General features: G+C 39.8%; 1 protein-coding gene across 1 annotated transcript in view; it reads right to left on the bottom strand.

Annotated features, from left to right (window-relative positions):
- GPC6 (glypican 6) overlaps positions 1-25,967 on the bottom strand; it is a 1,067,089-nt gene that overhangs the window by 107,562 nt on the left and 933,560 nt on the right. Inside the window, exon 5 of the mRNA XM_084876725.1 lies at positions 10,011-10,141. Within this exon, the coding sequence (XP_084732851.1) occupies positions 10,011-10,141 (131 nt within the window). The remainder of the gene's footprint in view (positions 1-10,010; positions 10,142-25,967) is intronic.

Here is a 25,967-nt window from a genome sequence, read left to right on the forward strand (position 1 = left end):
TCTGTGTTCATTGACATCGTGCTGGTAGCTTGAAATCACCACAGAAATTGGGAAACACTACAAAGTAGCATATTTCCTGTGAATAGGGGCCAGTCTACTAGGGAATCTTGCCTGGGGAGTGAAGTAGTTGGAGTATGCCTGGCAAATGCTGTGTATTTGGAGTGGGGGGTGGAGAAGATAGCATGTTCCAGGATGAGGGAACAGCAGGAACCAAAGCATATAGATGACAGAGGATAGTTCTGAGCCACAGAACTAAGGCTGTTCCATATGTTTGGTACATATAGGGGTTCCCTTACTGTAGGAGCAATTATAGGGTTAAGCCTAGGACTGACCTGCTGGCAAAGTCACAAACAAGTCCCAGCTGCCCTCTAAGCATAATTAAGCTTGATCTTGTGATGCTCCCTAGATCTTTCCTGGGTAGCTAATGGGCTGTGGGAGGGGCAGCAAGTATTGCCAAAACAAGTGGAACTTACAAGAACATTGTAAATTACCTTGTTTACCTCTGACTATAAAGTAAAGCATTAGCTTGTAGTCTGGATCTGTTCTATGGCCTCAGCCAGGCACAGAAGATCCACCTAGACCCAGCTAATTCTCTTTGTCTATCTTTTCTTCATTCTTGACTGGCCCTCCCTCAGGCTCGCCAAACCCTTGGCTGTGCTGGCGCCACACACCTTACCTCCTAGATTAAGCTTCTATTAGGCTTTGTTGGTCTTATTCACTACGACCTCTACTCACAGCATTGAGTATGGCACTGATAACAGATGCTCAATAAATTTTTGCTTCAATAATATAAAGTGGGGAGAGTAGTGAGACTGGGCCTGGAGGGCCACGGTGAGGACAACATCTTGCAGGACTACCTCTTGGCTTTATTCTAATGGCAACAGAAAACTGTGGAATGATATCAAGCAGGAGAGTGAAGTGAACATATTTGCACTTTTCAGGAATCCCTCTGGCTGCTGTGTGGGAAATTGATTGGAGTGTGGCAAAACTAAAGGCAGGAAATTAATCAGGATTCTATAACCCATGTGTGAGGTGATAGAATTAGAGAGCTGCTGTGAATAAATTCAAGTGATATTTGGAATGGCTGTTTAATTGGTTTCCTTATGGATTGAGTATGAGGGTTAAGAAGAGGAGCCAGCAGGGTTTCTGGCAAGGACCAAACAGCAGTAGGAGGCATTCTCTGGGATAGAGGACCCTGGGGAAGAGAAGGGTTTGTGAGAGGACCGTGAGCTCAGTTTGGGACAGGTATATTTGAGGTGGCAGGTGGAGGTGTGCAGCAGACAGCTGGATAAACAGATGTGATTGGGAAAGTAATCTGGGCTAGAGAGAGATTTGGGATGAAAACTCCTACTGTTGCTAAAGCAAACTCAGAAAATTGTGTCCCAGCCAGCCTGGATTTTCTACACAAGAATTCTTTTTGTCACTCACCCCAGTGAACACTGTGTTTAAAAAATATATTGTCTAGCTAACAAGTAAAATGTATTAGTAAATAATTTATTGATTTTTTTCACTTTGCAGGGCATCTAAGCTACTTAGATAATGTTTAAAATATATTTTAGTACAATGAGGAGGTGATATGAAAGAGATGAACATATTGTACTCAAAGAAAGAGAAAGCCATGTATTATTCCAAGTTTTCTGGCAGAACAAGTGGCGATAACCACACAGAGGTAGTTACATGTCTAAATATTGACTGGCTGGCAATGACTGTAGCACATGTGTCAAACACAAGGCCCGCGGGCCAAATCCAGTCCGCCAGGCCTTGCAATGTGGCCCGCACCGCGCTGTCATCACTGCACTCCGCTGTCAGTGTATGACATTGTCAGTTTATGACTGTTCAGTAAACCATTCGGCCTGCGATTTAGGCTGGATTTTAGATTTTAGCCCCTTCTCTGATTGAGTTCGACACCCCTACCAGGATCAAATCAGACTGCATATCCTTGAGTGAAGGGAATTGTTAAGTGCTGGAACAACCAAGTATTTGTGAGAATGGGAAGAGGCCACTAACACTAACCTTGACACAGTAATCTACTGTCCATGGGAAGCACAGTTCTAGGGAAACTGTTCTCTGTAAGTCAGGAAGAGGTTGGGAGAACACTTTCAGGAGAGCGAGCCGATAACCTCTGTTCTTAAGAATGCTCTATGAGCATAGGGGTGTATACATGCATATAAGTATAACCAATGGACACAAAACTCTGGGGAGGGAGGGTATGTATAGGAAGGAGGACAATGGTAAAATATGTACACCGATAATAATTTAATTAAAAAAAAGAATGCTCTAAGTGTGTGTTAAAAACTGAATTGAGTTGCAATCACGGATTTCTGAGTACACTACAGTAAATGCAATCTTCTCATCTTTTGCCCTAAAGTTCAAGTGAAAGAAAAATCTTAGGATAAGTCTCCTAAGGTTATGGATAATCAGGAGTTGCATTTTATCATCAAAAGGAGGAAAACAATATTCCTTTTACATGGAAGAAAAGTTAAAACTAGTTTGCTTTGGGTGCATGTTTGAAAATGCATCATAAGCATTTTTCTCGAAACTTCATTTTACTTTATGAAAAATGGTGTCTCCTTTCCCTCTTGTATCTAGCATCTGAAAAATATGGTCCTATTATCCACTGATGTTACAAACAGGAATGGAACAGATTCTGAGATTCTAGTTGTGTGTGTGTTAATATAGAAATGAAGAATCAAAGAATAAAAGATGTTTTAAATCCTTGCTTCTTGGTAGAATATTATAAGTGAAAGCTGATAGGAAGAATGTAAACTTTAAAATTTGAATAACCAGAAAAAATATTCTGAATTTAGAAATCATTGAGAGTCTCTCTCTCTCCCTCTCTCTCTCTCTCTCTCTCTCTCTCTCTCTCTCTCTCTCTCTCAAACAACAACAACAACAAAGCAAAAAACAAAGAAACTAAAGAAGAAATAGAAATAAAGCTTTGTAAATTGCATGACCATTGGATTTTTTTTATTTTTTCTCAGAGATCAGACAGAAGGGATTTGAACCACTTGTCAACGTAGCACGTCAACGTAGGAGTAACGTGATAGTAGGCAGAGGCCACTGAAATTCCTCTAAACCATTGCTCTGCTGGCATTGGTGCTGCCAATAGGCACAGGCCAGATGTCAGGCTGCTGACAGGGTCTGCACCCATTCTGTGTTTCCTTCTAGTCTGTTCTTTCAAAGGTCTGATGATTAGACATTTATTCAGTGCCATGTCATAGGCCAGGCAGAAGTCTGTGTCCCTTTTGAGGTGATTCTCTGCTATTGAAAATATCACATGGATGAGTAGATTTAAACGCAGGTGTATTTATACCAAACCTGTTCATCTGATCTTAGATACTAAAGATAAGTTCCCAGACTTACATTAAAGAGGTAAAACCATGGAGTCAATGCTCTTTATAATTTCTGTATTATAGACATTTTCAATAACAATTATCACAATGCTTAACTATTATGAGTGATTTTCATTTGACATAGTTTATGCTAAGCATTTTGCATGGATTGTATCACTTTACTCTAAAATGATCCTAGGAATAAGTGCTACTAGCATCTTCACTTTTTTAGAAGAATATTTTGTTTTTATTTATTTTTCTAAGTTTTATTTTCCAATTACAGTAGATAATCAATATTATTTTACTTTCAGGTGTACAACATTGTGGTTAGATATTTATTCAATATAAGGGATCCCTCTGATAATTCAAGCAGCATCCTCCTTTTTAATGTGAATTAATTGACTTTAGACAGACAAATAATTTGCCTTGTAACTTTTATGCAATTTTCAAGAATACGAGACTAACTTCTAGTACATTTTAAGGTCATTTCTATTCCTCATTGTTGAACTCACTGTGGCATTATACTTCCATGTTCTGAATTCAATTACGCAGAATATACTGTTTCTTCCATGTGTAAAGTGACATGTTAAGGTGGATCTCTGTAGAATGTAAGAATGAGCAAAGATGTAGTTCCTGTCCTCCACTAATTTATAATTCCAGAAGGAGGAGGTAATTACACACAAGTAACCACACCACAAAGAATAATGTTTACTGCCTTAAGGACATATGTAATATAGGGACTCAAAGTTTTACATGCATGTATCTACATATTTATTTAAACTAAATTCTAAAATATGTCCTCATAGCTAAAAGAAGATGTTTTTTCCATGTGAATCCCCAAGATGTTATTTCTACCTGAATGTATTGAAAGGAAAAGTTGCATAGAAAAAAAAATGTTAACTAGACACTAGAAAAAGAAACCTAATAATTAATGAAAAGATAATGTATTAAATGTTAGAGATGAAAAGGGGACATTTCAATCAACCCCCATTCTACAGATGAGGAAACAAAGACCTGCCAGCTGGAGGCAGAAATTATTATATTACTTTTTTGTTCTCTGAAGCTTTTTTCCTGTCTTTACTTGAGCTGTAGATTCAGAAAGAATTGTCTGGAGAAAATTAAGTACCTGAAGGGCTATCCTGCTCTTTTCTAATGGGTTCTACTCTCGTCTGTAATAAGTATGAATTGAATGGATGGTTTCAATTGGAATTTAGTAAGTCTTCCTTCTTAATTTAGATTATATCTGACAAACCAATCTTTTTCTGGATTATATTTGAAATTACTCCTAATATATTTAAGTTATATTGAGTGAGATGAGTTTCATCTTCCCTGATAGAATAAGAAGGAGATTATCAACACATTTGAAATTCACAGGCAGAGATTCAAAGTTTTTTCTCCATGCTCTTGGGAACTTTTCAAAAGCCTGCAAAATTCTTTGATTTGGGTGGGTAAAAAGAAGTGGTAGGATAATGAAGGAAACTGTCTTTGATAAAGATGGTGAAGTTGGTGAATACAATAAGGTTAGTTGGGGCTCGGAGAACTAGCAGCTTGTGTTTCTTATCAATATGTTCTCTGTAGTAGGTTTCAGGTAACAGTGCTCTCTTAGCTGGCTGGTCCCTCAGTGCTGAAATATGTCTAGTTCTGGGGGAAAGACACTGAGGAAACAGTAGCACACTGGGAAAATCTGTTTCTTTAGATCAGACAGATCTGGGTTGCAATCCCTGATCAGCCCCTTGTTAGATTCAACGCCTCTAACAAGCTATGCAATCTCTCTAATACAATAATTTCTATCTGTAAAACCAGGGAATCAATGTTTTACAAGATAGCAGTAAGAATTTGAAATAAACATGCAAGGCATTTAGAAAGAGACTGTCACAAAGGCAGATAATCTATTTTGTCCTTTGCTGTGTTTCCCTGGCCTGATAAGTAGTAGAGAATTCGTTGAATGAATATAGGAGCTTCTCAATTAATGGTAGGCATGATGATTATCATTGTTACCAGTGAGTATTTGTTCAAAAAGAACCAACAAAAGTTTAAAAATGCTGTCTCCCCCCGCCCCCCAGCCTTTAAACATGTATATATATCTCTCTCTATATATATAAAAGCCTAAATAGCTGGCCGACTGGCTGACCAACCAACCGGCCAGTAGCTATGACATGCAATGATCACCAAAGGGCAGATGCTTAATGCACAGGCATGGAAACATGGAACAGACTAATGAAATTCAGAGGGGAGAGGGTAGGAAAAAATTAACCAAAGATTTTATATGCATACTAGAGGCCTGGTGCATGGAATCTTGCATTGGTGGGGTCCCTAGGCGTGGCTTGCAGGGATTGGGCTGAAACTGGCCCGATGAACAGATTCATGCACTGGTCGGGTCCCTCAGGCTGTTCTGCAGGGATCAGGCTAAAACTGGCTCTCTGACATCTCCTGAGGGGTTCCAGATTGTGAGAGGGTGCAGGCCAGGCCAAGGGACCCCACCAGTGCACAAGTCCATGCTCCAGGCCTTAAGTATATATAGTATATTGTACAAAATATATTCAAATCAATAGTTTAAGATGAGTGTCATAATGTTATTATAACTTGATTATAAAGATTGGCTAGATAATATATAGTTTGATCACTCGCTGTGATATGCTCTGACCACCAGGAGGCTGTTTGAAATGAAGGGAGGCCTCGGAAGGCTCCAGTCAGCCCTGAATGCTGGCCAGGCCTATGGACCCTACCTGTGCATAAATTTCATGCACAGGATCTCTAGTGTGTTTTTTAAAAGGAATGTCAGTGTGCCTTACCCCTAATAGCTTAGCTATAGGCTAAATAGGAGAGGAATACCTATAAAAACAGATCTAAGACAAGAGTGGACCATGGGCATGGATAGTGGCAATGGGTCTTTTAATTGGTCTGCAAATATAACTAATTTATGATCTCAGTGATGAAGTATAAAAGATGAGCTCTTCCCTACTTCAGATATGATGAGAATCACTATATTAGAGGAGGGAGAATTCATATCTAGAACTGTGGTGTGTTCATCTTTTGCCTTGAGATAGAAGAAGAGAGAAAATGTACACTCATATCTATATATATAAAAGCTAGTGACCGGAATGGCGGAATGACCAGAACAACCAGAATGACTGGTGGTTATCACATGCACTGCGGTAGCCAACCAGCCTGATCCAGGCTCTAATTGGCTCCTCTTCCCCCACACTGGCCCGGCCCAATGGGCCCCCACTGGGGCAGGCCGGCTGGACCCCACCCCTGCACAAATTTGTGCACTGGGCCTCTAGTATTTTATACTATTAAAACTAGGAAAGATTTGAAGCAATGAATGGTGGTCCATATAAGAAATAGTTTGGTAGCATTTAGTATGGTGAGAAGTTCTAGGTAAATTTATAAAGGGAATCAGACAGAAAGACAAATAACTTGAGTCCTGGCTTTATCTCCTCTGTTTCCTTACCTTCTTCATGAACCTTCTCTTAATACTTGATCTAGCCAGCAAGTATTCCAAAACCCTGCCTTATGTGAGACTGGCCTTGTAGGCACCCACATCATTGTGATGCATTGACCAGCAATGTGGGCTCTGCAGTCACACACTCCTCTATGCACTTTTCAAGCACCATGACATCTTCAGAAATTCATTAACTTTGCTAAGCCTTGGTTTGCTTATCTGGAGAGTTAGGGAGAAGACCTACCTCCTCACAAGCATTGTTATGTTCCTTGTAATAAATGTAAAGCACAGCACAATCCTTGGGGGGAAGCACTCAATAAGGATGAGCCGGCAGTTATAAATATTGTTGCTTTTCTGAAAGAGACTCTGGGAATGAGTTCTATACATAACTGCTGTAATAAGGCAAATGATTTTCTAAGAAGAAGTTGTCAATAATATCCTGGAGTAAACAGTCTTTGTCTTTTATAAGGTTTACAAATCTCAGGATGTCAAGCCTGCAATTAGGAAACAGTTTCTAGTCTCACTTGAAGCTCACTTATTAGAGTTAACAAAGTCTCTGTTTGTGTAAATACTCCAGTGGAAGTCTGGAAATCTAGAACTTCAAATGTGATGAGACTATTAACAGTGACTGAGAGTTCCTAGAAAAGGGGAAATATTTAACCATCCGGTTATTAGCTGGAATGTAGATTTTAGACTTTGGTGCATGCCTGATTTTCATGGATGTCACTTGTAGGGGAGAAAAACTACATAGTTCCAAATTCTATTCCCTTGAAGAAATAAGACCTCTTTTAGAACATAACCATTCCATCAGCAAATCTTGTCAGTGTTTACTAGTAGATGTAGCCAAATTCCAGCCATCTTGTACTCTCCATTACATGATAGGCTGACTTTGGTCCTTCTTCCTTGCCCTCTTCCAATCTGCCTCCTGTCCCATCTTTCTTTCCCAGAGAGATCCAGCTGCCCTCCTCTTCTTCCTTCCTTAACTCATTCCATCCCCTTTTCTCTATGCCAAGACTACCAGATACACTTTATTTATTTATTATTATTATTTTAAAATATATTTTATTGATTTTTGACATAGAGGAAGAGAGAGAGAGATAGAGAGCCAAAAACATAGATGAGAGAGAAACATCGATCAGCTACCTCTTACATATCCCCCACTGGGGATGTGCCTGCAACCAAGGTACATGCCCTTGACCGGAATTGAACCTGGGACCTTTCAGTATGCAGGCTGATGCTCTATCCACTGAGCCAAATCGGTTTCAGTCAGATACACTTTTTAAACATGTTTTTAGCTCATTTGACATTTTTGGTACTACTATTTTATGACCCTCCACATTATATCCTCTCATGTGAGTGTACTCTTACATGTTCTATATTATTTCTACTTTTGATTTTGACAATTCTTACAAAGAAATGTATCCTTAACAAAATAGAACCAGAGGCATGGATACATGGAACAGACTGACAACTGTCAGAGGGACTGGGGGAGAAGAGGACTGGATGAAAGATGGTGAAGAGATTAGCTAAAGAACATATATGCATAATCCAAGATACAGACAACAATGTGGTGATGGTCAGAGTGGGGGTTGGGTGCAGAAAGACAAAGGGTTGGGGGAAATGGGGACATCTGTAATAGTACAATAAAAAGTGCAGTTCTGTGAACAGCCATACTATTCTAGGACAAATTCCATAAAAATGTCTCATCCATATTCTGGTAATAAAAAGAATCCATCTAAGACTTAGAGAATTTTTAATAGAATAATTAGACTTGAACATGTATATGCACATGCTGATAAAAAAAACCTCTGCCTCTAGGAAGTGTGGGGTACTCTCAGGTCACAGACAGTTTTCTTTATGTGGTTTTTCATGCCCTTTTCTCTAGAGCAGTTTGAACATCAACAACTTTAGCATCTGGTTACTCAAGCGCTGCAGGGATATTTGGCCTCTCAAAGCATCATTCATTGGTTTCTGGGCAATAGGTTTGAGAGGTCTAGATGGCTGCTGTTTTTTGATGGGAAAGAAAGAAAATAGCTTTTCATGGAACCACCAAATGTGCTATTTCTCTAACAGGTAATGGCAAATTTAGAGAATCCTTCTTTATACCAGATATCGCAAATTCATTAAAACCCAGGACAAGGCCTATGAAACTCTCTGCTCATCCATCTTCCAGGAAATATTTTTTCCTACCCTACATTCTACTAGTCCATCCTGAAAAGCCCAAATCTAGTTTGATTCATATTCAGCCAAGAGACCTAGTTGGATTCTATGGTTCTCTCTCTGCCCTCCCCACCCCTACCCATTCCCTTTTCCTTGATTAGATTTGAAATACCTTTCACAAAGGATTTTAAAATCAAAGGAAGCTAAGCCAACTGCTTGCCTGATATCTATTTGTGTGAATGACTTTCTGTTAAAATGCAATCACTCAGTCAGTCATCAGGTTTAAAAAACTGATATAGATTTGGTTAGTATTTCAGGACAAGGTGACTGGTCAAAAGAACAGAAGGGCATTATGCAATCATCAATGTGGGTGAAAAGAGTGATGAAGGAACGGCTGGGAACCCATTGCAAATCTCTCAATTTTGTTGAAGGTGGGTCCTGTTAATCTTCAAATGGGTGGGGACAAACCAAAATCTTGCACCTGGTATTTGTGTTCTGCAGCTGCAAACTCAAAAGCTCTGTCTCACATGATTTTTGAAAATGAACTACTTTTTTTTCTTTGAATGTGTGTTGGACTTCATACAAAGGAGCATTTTCCCCTGAAGATACATTAATCAAGGTTACACCATAGTCTTAAAAAAGGAGGTCAGATGGAATGTTTAATTATTTACAATTGAACATATAGAACATTTGCCTGGCTTGCACAGCTGAAGATATAATTAGAAGTTCCTCAAGAGAGAACAGGGTTAAAGTATATAGACATTTCAAACATTAAATCCACTCCCCCCAAAATTGCTCACAAATATGAGGGATTAGTCAATATACTTGGGCTCTCTGAAACTTTTTAGCAGCCAATAATTTCTTCATGATTGAGTAGTTGTGAGCAAAAAGATTGCTTCCTTTCTCAATGCCATTTTGTTAGACATTTTTAATGAAGTAGCAAATTTGTAGCTTGACATGAAAAGTTCACTGACAATGTACTTGAATTTATAATCCCAGACGACATATCTGGTTACTTCATTCTTAGATTACTGCTCTTTCTTTATTAGTAGACATATGACTAATGCAAATACCTTTGCAGACACCTGCATGCTGTTTTCTTGCATGTTCATAATGGCTTCAGAGATCTTGACATCTATAGGATCCATGACTGACTCAATGTTGAAAGGTCCTTCCAGTCGCTCTGCCACCAAGAGCATTGCATCTGTTAAAATACAGGAGCATGATTTATTTGAGAACTGAGAGCTCCAGGTTCTTAACCTGTGTTTAAACATTCACAACACGACTGGTTGAAAAATATCTGTTCATTAAAATTTTAATTTGTTTTTATATGGCAAATAAAAAAAAAGTGGAACAAATGACTAAATCTTAGAGAAGTATTTTATTTCATTTGAAGACTGACAATTATTTTACATGTATAGAAGCAGACCTGAAAATGAGAAAATAAGTTCAAGTTTAGAGAGTAAGAAAATAAACAAAAATAAAAAAAGATCAAACACAACAGAAGAAAGTAAGAAAATTGAATATAACAAATTACATATCCTATCTAATAAAAGAATAATATGCAAATTGACCATCACTCCAACACACAAGATGGCCACCCTCATGTGGTCAAAAATGGCCAACCCCCTGTGGACACAAGATGGCTTTCACAAGATGGCTGGCAGGGGAGGGCAGTTGTGGGCAATCAGGCCAACAGGGGAGGGCAATTGGGAGGGACCAGGCCTGCAGGGGAGGGAAATTGGGGGGAACCAGGCCAGTAGGGGAGAGCAGTTAGGGGAGACCAGGCTGGCAGGGGAGGACAGTTGGTGGTGACCAGACTGGCAGGGGAGGGCAGTTAGGGGTGACCAGGCTGGTAAGGAAGGGTAGTTAGGGGTTACTGGGCCAGCTGGGGAGGGCAGTTAGGGGTGACAAGGCCAGCAGGGGAGGGCAGTTAGGGGCAATCGGGCCAGCAGGGGAGCAGTTAGGTGTTGATCAGGCTGGCAGGTGAGTGGTTAGGGGGTGATCAGGCTGGCAGGCTGAAGTGGTTAAGGGTAATCAGGCAGAGAGGCAGGTAAGCATTGGGAGCCAGAAGTCCTGGATTGTGAGAGGGATGTCTGTGGGATTGGGCCTAAATGGGCAGTTGGACATCCTTTGAAGGGTCCCAGATTGGAGAGGGTGTAGGCTGGGCTGAGGGACACCCCCCCACCCCGTGCACATATTTTGTGCCCTGGACCTTTAGTATATATATAAAAGTCAAGTGACCAGCCAGTAGCTATGATGCACACTGACCACCAGGAGCAGATGCTCAACTCAGGAGTTGCTGAGCTGCAGTCACTTGGCAGAGGCGGTTCTCGGGTGGCTCACCAGTAACCAGAGAGGAGGGAGCCTGATTCCAGGGTGTGTCACCCAAGAACTGCCCTCTTGCTATACGGGACCTCTCAGGGGATGTCGGAGAGCTGGTTTTGACCTGATTCCTACAGGCCAGGTATAGGGACCCACTGGTGCACAAATCTGAGCACTGAACCTCTAGTCCTACATAAAATAAAAACAAAACAAACCAATATTAGGTCAGGGATCCACTGCATTTCAAAGATGGAGTCTAATTTCTTCTGGAGTGTGGGAAAAATGGAGAATATTGGAGAAATGGTGATGCGTTAATTTGGATGCACAAATGTCATGACCCAACTCAAGCATATCTATGTGTGTGAAGCATTTCTGGATTTCCTGTGAAGAACAGACCTGGTTTGTTCTGTCACTCTACCTAGCACACTATTCTGTTTTGCACTTTGACAACCTTGGGGATAGGGAACGTTATCTTTCTTGGTTTTGTATATTCAAGGCTTATGATGGTTCTTATCACATTGTAAACTCTCAAAAATGTCTATGATGTTATAGTGAACTGAAGTATTGATTGGGAAGCTTTAGTTTTCTGGAGAAGATGGTGATAGTGATATGGAGGCAAAGGTTATGAGTTAGGAGTTAGTAGCCCTGTTTCTTGCCCTGTTACTAACTAGTTAAATGGTCATGGGAAAAATTTCTGAGCTTTTGAGTCACGGAATAGAGAAGTGTACAATACCTCTTTCTAGAATAGTTTAGTATATGCCCTATGTTTTCTTTTCCATCTGTGCGTGAATATTTTAAGCATGTAAATATACCATATAATCTGGTTTTTATTTGTTTAATTTTGAGGAGAGAAACATCCATCAGTTGCTTCTCCCTCCCTGACTCCCCCCCAAAAAACCCAAAAAACAAAAAACAACCCCTCCCCCACCCCACACACACACTCCTGGCCTGGGTTTGAACCTACAACCTGGGTAGGTGCCCTGATCATCAATCAAACCCACAGTGTATGGGATGACACTTTAACCATCTGAGCCACTTTGGCCATGGCTATGATTTGCTTTTTAAATGTAGTATATTATTAATGTATATTTATAGTAGCTATTTTATTGTATTAGTGTAAGGAAAGCAAATTTTATTTTTATTACGTATCCAACCAAGCTCAACTAATGTCCAACATCACCACAGTTGCAGGGTTATAAGTAGTGATGAGTGAGGCACATGAGAAACTTTTTAAGACAGACAATTTTTCATAAGAAAGCTGCAGTACTGTCTGGGAAGCAGAGTGAACAGCGTTAGCTTTTACAGGGTCTCCTGGCTCTCTCAGCCGAACCCCCTCACCGAGTTGTTGCTTTACACCTGTGGGATGAGTAACAGCAAATGCATCCAGTGCAGCACCTAGAGCATCAGGGAGGTCCCTCTACCCCAACCTCATGGACAATCATGACTTGGAACACTTAACTGTCAACAAGGACTCACAGAGAAGCTCAACACTTTCTGATTTCTTTCCTTAGGAAATGCAGACCTTGCTGTGTATGTTACAGCAGAAGTAGCAATGTATTTCGATCTTCCTGATCTAATCAGCTGGGGATGTAGACAGAAGGTGCATGTTGTTTGGTTGGAGTATTTTAATATTAAATATGTTTTCTCCTTTAAGGTTTGAAGGTGGCTCACTGGTGCCTGAGAACTGGTATGTTTCGTTTCATGTCTTTATATCGACTTTGTCTGTTCATAAAAAATAATCCCCTTTCCTGTTTGACTTTTTGATGGAGATTAATTATGACACATGAGCCAGTTTCTCTGGACAGGTGTATCCTGCTAAAAGAACCAAGAAATCCTTGTACATGAAAACACACACACACACACACACACACACACACACACACACACCAAAAAAACACAAAAAACCACCACCACCACCACCAACAACAACAACAAAAAACAAAAACAAAAAACAAAACAAAAAAAACACACACACACAAACTGGCACCATGAAGTTACTAAAAAGTGCAATTAAAGGAAGTGATAAGTACTTAATTGTGTTCTTTATATAAGCATTTGCATAAATCACTATATGTACTGGTCTGTCACAGCATATTGATCCAATATGACTGGCTTGAGATAATAATGTGGCTTGACTGGAAGTCTGAAAGCAGTTGTGCTCTGGGGGAAAAAAAGGACACATTTTTGGGTAGATCAAAAGGACTTAGTATAGTGTCATAATTTGAGATCTAAAACATCTCTAAGAAGGGTCTCTTAATTGGTTACATTAAAGCATTCCCTCTCTCCCAGACCTTCCCTTCAATAAGTAAGGCAAAAACTGTTTAATTCATAACATGAAGTGGGGGAGTTTCTCAATGGTGATGTCAGTCCTTTTGTTCCCTATTCCTTCTCCTCCATGGTGCATGCCTTTAGGTTCCCGGGTCTGCATCATCACCTCCTTTCTGATGCTGCCATGGTAAAAGTGCTCAAGGTTACCCTTTTCCAAGCAGCTGCCTGCTTAGTCTTGCAAAAATGCATGACTAGTGATGACTCTATGTATTAAACATGTAACCCAAAGGCCACACTTACTCAAACAGCTTGCCCCTATATTTCCATTTTCTATCTCAATTCATTTCATTTGTTTTGTAAGTATGCAACTAATTTATAATGATAAAATTTTGATGTAGGTATATATCTACTTACTTTCCTTTTAATTTTTGATCACCAGTCAGAATATGCTACTTTAATCTGATTTTTAAGTCTGGTTTAGACTAATACTAATTAAAAAGAAGTATATAAACTGAACTCAAAATAGATTGGCTGAAATACCCCCGGATCATTATTAAGAGTAGGAATGTGCATATGATTAACAGTACTGTCATGTGCACTTAAAATGTTGTTAAGAGGGTAGATTTCATGTTATGTGCTTTTCATTTTTTACCACAATAAAAAAAAAAGAGTAGGGATAATAATTGTGCTGATCAACTACAGAAATGGACAAAAGAGAACTGCTGCTGGGAATATAAAGTGATGCAGCCACTATGGAAAACAGTATTGTGGTTCCTCAAAAAATTAAAAATTGAACTACCATATGATCCAGTAATTATGCTTCTGGGAAGTGAAATCACTCTCTCTAAAGGATATCAGAACCCCCATGCTCATTGTAGCATTATTTAAAGTAGCAAAGACATAGAAATAGCATTAAGTGTTCATTGAGAGATGACTGGATAAAGAAGATGTGCTACATATGCCTATACACTGGGATATTATTCAGGCATCAAAAAGAAAGAAGTCCTGCCATTTGTGACAACAGAAAAGGATCTCAATGGCATCATGTTAAGTGAGATAAGACAGAGAAGGCAAATGCTATCTGATTTCACTTTTATGTGGAATCTAAAAAGAAACTGAACTCAGAGAACAGAATGGTGATTGCCAGAGGCAGAGAACATGGGGTGGGAGAAATGGGTAAGGGTGGTCAAAAGGTACAAACTTCCAGTTATCAGTCTTGGGATGCAATGTCCAGTATGGTGACTAATAGGTCAGTAATACTTTATTGTATATTTGAAAGTTGCTAAGAGAGTAGATTTTAAAAGTTCTCATCTCAAGGCAAAAAATTATAACTATGTATGGTGATAGATGTTAACTATAATAGACTTCTATGGCAATCGTTTTGCAATGTAAGTAAAACATCATGTTGTATACCTTGAACTAATACAGTGCTGTATGTCAATTATATCCCCCCAAATCCCGAAAATACATGTCTCCTTATAATATAATGATCCCTTCCCCCCAGTTCTCATTTTTTGTACTAAGTTTGCATGACAAGACAGCAAGGGCCACAAAAGGAAGAGTAGCTTTTCAGACAACTTTCCCACTCTTTTGCATTTCCACTGTAACGGTGGGAATGCATACAATGTAACGGGTATGCATACAGCTCCGAGTCTAGTTTAGACATGCTACCAGGTAAGAAAGTGACAGTGGCAGGCCAGAGCTGTAAAGGCCTGGGACTAGCAAAATGCCTGGGAGTGAATGGTAGCAATTCCTGGGTCCCAGGCCCCAAAGGGCCAGTGGGTAGGCACAGCTCACAGAGCAGCCAGTGGTGCTTCTGCTTGACTGGTTTGCCTCCCAACTGCTGGGCAAATCTGTCACTGCTCAAGCTCTCCAGGTACCAGAAAAAACTTCCTTCTTCTTTGGGGCTGAGGAAAACCATGTTTATTTCTCTTCCCAAAGTGCAGGAAACACACATGACTTTTATGACACCAAGGCAGTAGCTGGTAACTTTCTCTGAAACCAATTAAGTCACAACATGGCCATTACTTATTTCAGTGGCTGCCATCCTGTGTTGTTTTAATTATTTCTGTGCCATTTATATCTTGAAATATCTGGAACATTATTTTTTTACTGTGTTCTCAGAGCTATTATCTATTGCCAATTAAATCGGGGCAGTTTTAGGATGTCAGCTAATGATCATCAGGTCTTTTCTGCACAAATCTCCTGTGTTGTCAAAGTTTTTTTTTTTTTTTTAAACAACAACAACAACAAAAAAGAGACTTTTGTCTTACTCAAGCAGTATATATAACTTTTGTTTCGAAAAGGAGAATAACATTTAGATAATTAGAAATAACTGGTATAGCAGAGATGCTAACACAGAGGTAGAGCCACCTCAACTAGAAGGTGCCATGTAAAGTGAGGAGCCAGCATGCAGGTAAAGTTGCACCCTTGGGCCAAGGCTCTCCACTCTTGTAAGCACGGCCTTTATGAATAGGAGTGAGGAAACTGACTCTAGTTAGACAGAGTCCGGTGCCTGGGTTTCTGCATAGGCCTTTCCATTAAATGGCTGAGAGATCATGTGTGTCACTTAATTCACAAAGTCCCATTGTCCTTATCTGTGAAATGGAAATTATGACAATGCCTATTTAATCACGGCGATTTGAGGAATCAAATATGGTAGTACCTGTATAGTTGTTAGCACAGTGCTTGGCATATAATTAGCTTTCAACAAAGGTTACTATTCTAAGGCACTCTCATTGGACAGTGAAAGTGGGAAGGAGAGGAAATAACTTTCAAGACATTTTGGGAGTATTGACAGCAACAGATGTGAAGACCAAAGGAGCAAAAGGTACTTGGATGGCTGTGAGATACACAGCTTATGCTCTTTAATATATTTAATTAATGTTTGGATTATAGCTTCTTTGTTTATTATAAAGAGATACAAAGTAGCATTATTTTCCTACCATGTGCCCCTTTGCCAATTAAAGATGTTTACAAAGTCTCTGACTTGCTTGCCAATAAGAGGTGCGATTATGTTCTGTCCCTTAAACCTGGGTGAGCTCCGTGACCACTGGGACTAAGAGCATACAATGGAATTGACACTGCCAACTGTAGATGGAAGGTTAGTGTGCCCCCAAAATCCATGTTGAAACATAATCCCCAATGTGATGGTATTAAAAAGTGGGTCTATTGAGGAGGGGTGGGGAGGGGATGTGATTAGGTCATGAGGGTGGAACCCTCATGAATGAGATTAGCACCCTTATAAGAGACCCCAGAAAGTTCCCTAACCCCTTCTGCCATTTAAAGTTACAATGAGAAGACTCTAAACTAGGAGGAGGGCTCTCACCAGACACTGAGACATCTGGTGCTTTGTTCTACCGTGTTTCTCTGAAAATAAGACATCCTCTGAAAATAAGACCTAGCGCATCTTTGGGAGCAAAAATTAATATAAGACACTGTCTTATTTTCGGGGAAACAGGGTAGAACTCCCAACCTTTCAGAACTATGAGAAATAAATATTTACTGTTTAAGCCATTTAGTTTATGCTGCTTTTGTTATAGCAGCTCCACTGGACTAACGTATCTGCCAAGTTGCCAGACATATGCTGTGAGGCTGTCTACAACCTGCCAGACCAGCCCATCTGCCAGCTGTTGCCATATGGTGGTCCTAGTCAACACCCTGTGGTACAGAAGAATTGTTCATCTGAGCCCTGCCAAAATTCCTGACCCACACTCCTATCACTTCTAATAATACTAGAGGCCCGGTGCATGAAATTTGTGCATGGGGGGGGGGGTGTCCCCTTAGCCCAGCCTGCACCCTCTCCAAACTGGGACCCCTCGGGGGATGTCTGACTGCTGGTTTAGGCCCAATCCCCAGGGCCTAAACCAGCATTTGGACATCCCTTTCACAATCCAGGACTGCTGGCTCCTAACTGCTCACCTGCCTGCCTGCCTGATCACCTCTATTTGCCCCCCCTGCCAGCCTGGTCATCCCTAACTGCCCCCAGCCCCATCAGCTTGGTCACCTTCATCTGCACATCCTGCTGGCCTGGTTTTCCCCAATAGCCCTCCCTGCTGGCCTGGTCATCCCTTACTGCCCCCCTGCTGGCCTGGTCACCCACAACTGCCCCCCCCCCTGCTGACCTGGTCACCCCATACAGCCTGCTGTTCAGTCATTTTGCCATTCCTCACTAACCCCCCTGCTGGGCTTGTCAGCTCATTCAACCTGCTGTTCAATTGTTACTGTTACTGTGATGGCATCCCAGACAATTTACATATTCCTCTATTATTAGTATATATGGTTGCTATTTTAAGCTACTAAATTTGGGGGTAATTTATTTTGTAGCAGTAGAAAAGTGGAGCAGCAGATGACAATATTTACAAAATACTGCTCTTTGACAGGACTCAAATATTCAGAATTCTAGTCATTTAATATTTGACAAATTTACCACTTATGATATAAACCCTATTTACAAACACTGCAAGAAAACTAGAACTTTGCCTAAAGTGAACATACAAAGAGAATTTGCTCTAAGTCCACAGAGGATTATGGGACACTGCTATGGTACAGTGAATGCACACCAGCAATTCTTGAGTGAAGGTTATATTTCCCCTGGGATGTGAGCCTGTGAGATAAAGAACAAGCGTGGAAGAAAGACAGAGGTTTGGATTTTTGTCTAAGTTTTCGATTTTATGGAGTAAAGGCTCTGACATGGGAGCTAGACATTATCTCTGGTCTCTGGGTGGCCCTGGAGTGAGAACTATTTTGCTGCAGGGACTTCTGCACGTTTATATTCCTGTAGGATGTAATTTTTAAGTATGATTTCATGTTATCAAACATGTGTTTTTAATTTACTTCTTGAGAAAAGGAGATGTAAAATTAGTAATGATTTTTATTGAATGATGATTTTAATCAGGAAGACAATGATTTTCAAAATGCTCCAGGGGAGGCAAGAAAAGAAAGCTTTTTTTCTCCTTAAAGGTGATGTTATTAAGCTTCTCCTAAGTAATGACAGAATAAAAATAACCTTGAAAAAATTCAGTTGAGAAAGGGTTGGGGGGCATGGGTGAGGCTGGTCAAAAGGTACAAACTTCCAGTTATAAGATGAATAAGATCTTGGATCTAATGTACAGTATACAACTATAGTTAATATTCTATCATATATTTGCAAGTAGATCTTAAAAGTTCACACACACACACACACACACACACACACACACACACGCACACGGTAGCTATGTGAGGTGATGGAGGTATTAAATAACTTTATGTGATAAACACTTGTTAACTTATTTTATGTGATAAGCATTTTGCATCAAATCAACATGTTGCATACCTTAAACATACACATTGCTATATATCAATTATATCTCAATAAGGCTGAAAAAAAGATAAAAGTTAATTGAAATAAATTGAACTTAACACAATAAATATTTGTTATGCACCAAGGAGTATCACTCTGCCACTATCAATCAGTAGTGGTGTGGGTATAGAAGCAGTCTATGGTTGTCACATTCATGGAGTCTGGAAACTTTTTGAAGTGACAAATAAAATTTTATACATTGTATTTTTTTTTCTTTCTTGAAGGGAAATTTGAATTAACATAATAACATATTATTTCAAAGTTCTCATGAAATCTAAATTTGTCCTAATAATCTACTCTTTGAAAAGTGAAACTTATAAGCACAATCTATTTTCTTGTTTTATCAGAATTCCAGGCCCCCCCCCCCCCATTTTAGCTTTTGTTTAGAAGCAATGCTCACCCTCAATCACATCTGCAGGACTATTGTCTTAACCTAACCAAAATACTTTCCCTACCGAGAAGCAGGCAAAGGAATAATAAAAAATAAAAAAAATCAAGCAATTTTACAAATACCCTGGTACATTCATTCATTGGCACCAGTTATTCATTAAGAGAGAAAAAAAAAAAACAAACACACACTGTTTTGTTGTTTATATATAGACTCATTTATGCCCATGGCATGAATATAATTAGAGACTCCGCATTCTCCTATGGCTTGTCGGAGACGGGCACCCAGAATATACACGTCCTTTGCTTTCACCCAAATTGATTAATTAAAATGCTAGTGAGATTTCGGACAGTAACATGTTTCAGGAGCGGCCTGGAAAGAGAGCATAGCTCGTGGGGACTGGGGGATCCACAGCAGCGGGCAGACATGACCTGAATAACCAGCAATGAGAATTTGAACTTACCTCATCAGAATTTCTGTGCTCTTTTCTAAACTTTACTTTTTAAAAATTTTTAGATTTTTCAGGCAATTTTATAGCTAAGGCATTTTCATTTTTAGAATTCTGATTCATAAAACCACCAAGTAAGAGGATATTTCCTCCCTTGGGACTATATTTCTGGTTGAAAAAAATATCTTATTGAATGCAGAGAGGAAGGGAGAGGGAGAGAGATAGAAACATCAATAATGAGAATCATTGATCGCCTGCCTTCTGCACACCCCCTGCTGCTCTGTGATCTCTTCTCTGACATTGCCAACAGAGCTGTCTTTTCCAAATGCAAGTCTGATGGGGTCACTGCCTTGCTCTAGGTTGCCTTTGCCTTCAGGATCAGTGCGAATCTCATATCCTGGCATAAGGCCCTTCATAAGCGGGTCCCAGTCTATCTTAGCAGCCTTGCCTACTACAAACCCTGGTACCCTACTGCCAACACAAGGACCTTCCCCTCCTAGCTCCATCATAACGTTTTAAATGACACTGAAGGTTTAAGGTTCAATTCCCAGTAAGGGCACATGTAAGAATTAACCAATGAACACTCAAATAAGTGCAATAACAAATCTATAACTCTCTCTCTTTCCTCTTTCTCTTGTCAATTAAAAAAAGAGACAGATTCATAAGGAGATTCTATCCATTGCTTCTTTAGATTGATTTCTCACAACTCAACATACTCCATGGTTTCCTGCTGTTACAAATAATGCCACAGTGAATGTCCTAGACACATGTGCAAATAAGCCTGTTGGATAGAGTCTTAGAAGTGAAACTGCTGGGTCAAAGGTATGAGCATTTAAAATTTTGATAATGCCCAAGTTTTCCCTGTAAAGGCTGTACTTGTTTACATTTCCAATAGTAATATATGATAGTATCTGGTTCTCTAAGTCTCAAAGTTTTGATGTTAAGATCAAATGTCTGGATCTTTGTCAATTTGATAGGGTAAGAAATTGGCATTTCAGTGGATTTACCTTGAATTTTACTCATGATAAGCAAGATTGAATGACCTTTAATATTTTTAAAAGCCATTTCTATTGCCTTTTCTTTTTATAGTCTTTGTTCACTTATTTTTCGGTTGGGTTATTAATTTTTTCATATCGATGTAAATAAATTCCTTTTAAGTACATTAAAGACACTAGATTTTTTTTTGTGACTTGAATTACTATTTTCTCCCTAGATATTTATCTTTTGATTTTGTTAATGATCTTTTTATTTGGTCTGCAAAAATTTTTAAAAATTAGTCAAGTTTACCAATTATTTGTTTAAATTTTCTTAATCTTGTGTCATTTTTATACAGGCTTTCTCCTTTCCAACTTCGCCTCCATGACCTAATATACAGCCACTGGCATTTTCATTCACTAGCTTCCTTGCTGTTTCCTGAATACAGGCCAGGCACTCTCCTGTCCCCGGGCCTTTGCATTTATCATTTGTTCCTTTTTCTTTGAATACTCTTTCCCTAGATATCTCTCTATCTCTCTTCTCCTCTCTACTCAAATGCTACTTCTCAGAAAAACCTTCTCTAATTACCTTACAAATTCCCAGACACTCTGATTGCTTTATTCTTCATAGCAATTAATACTTGCTGAGTTATTTTATTATATGCATTTTTGCTATTGTCTGTCTTTCCCCACTATTATGTAACCTGCAAAACAGCAAGGACTTAATCCTTGTTATTCAAGTCTATAGTCCCAACTTTAGAACAATACTTGAATCTTAAGAGTTGTTAAATGAACATTTTAAAATGAATTGCTGGAACAAATTTTTAAAATCTTCCCATATTTTTGCCCTTGGTGGGTGTGGCTCAGTTAGTTGGCGCATCATCCCATACACTGCCATACACGGAAAGGTTTTGGGTTTGATCCTCAGTCAGGGCATGCGTGTGGGGCAACAGATCCATGTTTCTCTCTCTCTCTCTCTCTCTCTCTCTCTCTCTCTCTCTCTCTCTCTCTCTCTCTCTCTCTCTCAAATCAATAAAAGCATGTCCTTGAGTAAGAATTTAACAAAATCCTTCCTATATATTTTTCTAGTAACTTAACAAGAAGTAACTTGTTCCCCTCTGCCCTAAAACTCCCCCCCCCCCCACACACACACCTCCTCTCTCTATTCTCCTGCCATGCACAGCATCAAAAATGCCTGCAAAACTTTATTATCACCAGCCGACAGGATAAATGGCCCCTTGGCAGCTTCTGATGTGTTATAAGGCATATGAAGAGTTTCTGTGGGAATTTAGAATCTTATTGTACTTTTTTATTAGATAGAAATAACTTTTTAGTTCTTTTAGCTTGAAATTGAAAAGTATGGCTGGTTTTCTTTCTGTCAGAGGTCATTTCTAGGTTAATCTAAAAAAAAAAGAAAAGATGTCGTTGACATTTTTAGCTTTACCAAACAAGGTAATTCCTGCTGTTTCTCTCAAGACCCCAAGTTTGCATTAACTTTCAAAACAGTCTCTGTGATGAATGTCATTTTTGTTTCTTCCCTGTAATTTGTTCACATTCACTAAACATCAAGTTGCTGATTAGCTATTTTGCCAACTCTGTACAGTGTTTAGGTTCATAAAAAATACCTTAAAAAAACCAAGCCACGATTAGACTTAGATTTAGCTAAGGAAATCATATACCGTAAACTGAGATGAACAATAGAAAATGGAATTGGACCAATTAAATGCACTTTAAAACAGTACACAGGTATCTGATCCAAAAATAAAACAGGGTGGCTGCCCTGAGTAATCACGGTAACTAAAGAACTAACTCGAAATAAAACAATTCAATGAAAGTAAAAACTGTTTACTTTGAAACCAAATCCAGGAAGAGAAGGAGAGAAGAAACATATAAACTAATGTATTTCTGAAACCAGTGCAGAGAGGCTCATTTTGCTTCAACACTGTAAAGGAAAATGCAAACCGTGGGGAAATTAATTCACTAGTAACCCTGGCACAGGACAAAAACTGGAATCTCTAGGACTCATTTTCAGACATTGGTTTCTGTTTAGTAGAGTGATGCACTGCATTTCATAAAAATATAACATGCTCACATAAGTATCATCCCACTGCTATATCTTTGAGAAGTTTAGTTACATCACAAGGCAGAAAGAGCAGGCCTTATAAATCATGACTCTGATGGACATCAGAGTGCATCTTACCAACAGTAACCCTGCATTTACATTTTTATTGATGATTCTTTCATGTTATTTATAGCTAGGGATGTTCAAATAATTCACATCCACCTATTAGATTTGCCTTGATGATGAATCAGAATTTAAAGGGTAAAAAGTTCTTTAAGATCTCTTGAGAGAAGAACCTCACCTTTATCTTTATATCCTTAGTGCCTCCTACAGGGTTCTGGCATCTAATAGAGTGATTTAGACCAACCAGTGGCTTTCTAGTTTAGAACACCAGACGTTAAAGCAGGAAAGCAACATGAGCAGTGGTCCCTGGATCAAAAATGCTTGTCCTTTCTCACTCCATCCATTATGACAAGCATTTCAATTGCTCAAATGGGCTTATCCAATATTTGATTACTTATTAAATTCCAAGGGCATTACCACTCGTAAAGAGAATAGTGAAAGAGAAAGCACAGATGATAAAAAGAAAGCGCCTTTGTCCTAGCTAGGATTTTTGTCATTCCTTCTTCGCTGCAATCAAGCTTTACCCTCCCTTAGAAGCCCTGTTCTTCTCTACGTGGGCACCAGGATCCTGAATTGTCCTTGAGGAATTAATAAAAGCATTCACATTCCTTCTTCCTCTTTATTAACCTGCACATCGCATTTGAGTTACTTTGAATTCCTTACCAGCGTGGATGGTCTTGACAGTCTCACTGAAGGGTGGTATGGAGGTAAGGCCTGATGGGGAGGGGAGGCGGGATAGGGAATTGTGTGTCAGCCTGGAAGCCTGGTGCTACCTGTCACAGGGTCTGTGACCTTGGATGGCTTATTTAATCTTTGATCCCTGGAGTCTCTTGTTATTATAGGGGCTCTTCCACATCTCTGTGAGAGTTAAATGCAACACTAGGCTCATGGAAAATGCTTATGACTGCATTATGACTATTTTATCTTGATTAAGAGGACAGTTCCTTTCATTTCCCCAAAAAAGTTAATATTGCAGTTTTAATTTCATTATCCATTTTACGGAAAGAGTAAACTATCTAGTCCAACCTCTTTATTTTACAGAGAAGCTCACTGAGACCCACTGACATGAGGGGTCTAGTGATTTGTCTGGGCACAAATGGCACAGCTGTGATCAGTGCCTGATTCTCTTTCAGGCAGCTGTCTTTCTGCCCCATCATACTACCTTCCCCTTTATAATCAGCCAATCAGCAAATCTATCATTAAGGAACAGGATCAGTTTAAACATTTCAGGTATCAATAAACTTAAAATATTTAAACATCTTTTTTTTTTTTAACCAATAAATTGCAGTTAAAGCAATTCTCCCATTTCTCTCTCTGTTGCCCTAAAAGTTAATAAAGCAAATCGCCCAGAGACCATTTATTACTATAGTGCAGGGGCTTGCAACCTACATGGAATGAATCACAAATATCTCCCTGAACCAATGAAAAATAAATACATGAAAAGTCAGGTGTGTTGTCAAAATTCCCTGGTGGGTCCCAACAGTGATTAGTGAGTGATTCAGAAAGTAATGGGAGCCCTTTTCTCCTATTCATGTATGTATCAGTATTATACATACATACATACATACATACATACATACATACATACTGGAATACTAGATGCCTGGTCCATGGATTCGTGCACTAGTGGGGTCCCTCACCCTGGCCTGCGCCATCTCACAATCTGGAAGCTCTCGGGGGATGTCAGACTGCTGGTTTCGGCCAGATTTCTGCAAGCAAGGATCAGAATTTAAAGGGTAAAAAGTTCTGGCCTGCTGGGATCTGACCAAAACTGGCAATCCAATGCTACCTGCTGCTCCTGTTCATCCTGGCCCTGCTGTGCCTGCTGCGGGCTTGTACCCAGTCAATCCTGATCAGTACCCATCGGTCAGCTGAGTAGCAGTCCCAGTGTGGGAGCACACTGATCACCAGGGGGCAGCTCCTGCATTGAGCATCTGCCCCCTGGTGGTTAGTGCGTGTCATAGTGACCAGTTGACTAGTCGTTTGATCACTTAGGCTTTTATATATACTAGAGGCCCAGTGAATAAAATTTGTGTAAGGGTAGGGTCCCTAGACCTGGCCAGCGATCAGGGCCAATCAGGGCCTTATGGCTGCTGGCTAAGGCCTTCCTTTGTTCTGCACCATCCCCTGGTGGTCAGGGCATGTTATACAAGCAATCAAACTCCAAGTCTCCCGGTCAAACTCCCAAGGGGACACTTTGCATATTAGCCATACTGCCTTTTTTGTTGTTGCTTAGTGCCATGTGAACAATAACAACAAAAAAAAGGCAGTTTGCCCTGTATCATGGGTCACCAGGCCCACAGATAAAAAGTTGGATTGTTAAAAAACAAACAAACTCATTTTAGGAGGTGATGATATCATTTCTTCTCATCTCTGATTTGTCCTGTGAAATGGCAAGGTAACTTTTGTCGTTTCCTCTGTCTTTACATCTTGTGTAACATTATCTTCAACATTTGCTCCATGGTGAAAACAGGGATCACTTTTCAACTAAGGAGGGAAGGAGAAGGAGGAAGGAAGAGTGACAGAGAGAGGGAGGAAGTAAGGAAGGGAGGAGAGAGAGAGAGAGAGAGAGAGAGAGAGAGAGAGAGAGAGAGAGAGAGAGAGAGAGAGAGAAGAGAGAGAGATGAGAACCCACTAGAGAGAGGGAGTGAGTACTTGAGCAGCATTTCCAATGGCCTGGTACTGCTCCAACAGCTCCAGGACCTAGAAATTCATCTTGTGTCTATAGCACTGCCATGTAGTAGGAAGTACTATGATCTCCTTGCATGGCCATGGAGACTAGGTGAAATAGTTTGCCCAAGGTCCCAAAGCTTTCCCAAGGTTAAAGCAGGTCCTGTTTAGAGGAAGCCAGAACTAACAACAAGGAGTTGCTCAAACTTCATTCTAGCCAAGAAGACCTACTCGACTCTCTCAGGCAGATGAGCTTGAGCATGTGTGTGTGCTGTCAAGGAGGAAGAGTTCAGGGAGTCATTGCCTGCTCCAGGGCATCACAATTGTATTCTCTGGTCCTGCTCCTTTGTGAGATTGCATTAAACAAACAAGTGCCCCTGGAAATGTCAGACTAAAACCCTCATATTGTAAGTTGCTGTGTTCACACT

The sequence above is a fragment of the Pipistrellus hanaki genome (assembly GCF_964339955.1).
Source record: "Pipistrellus hanaki genome assembly, chromosome: 3".
Lineage (NCBI taxonomy): Eukaryota > Metazoa > Chordata > Mammalia > Chiroptera > Vespertilionidae > Pipistrellus > Pipistrellus hanaki.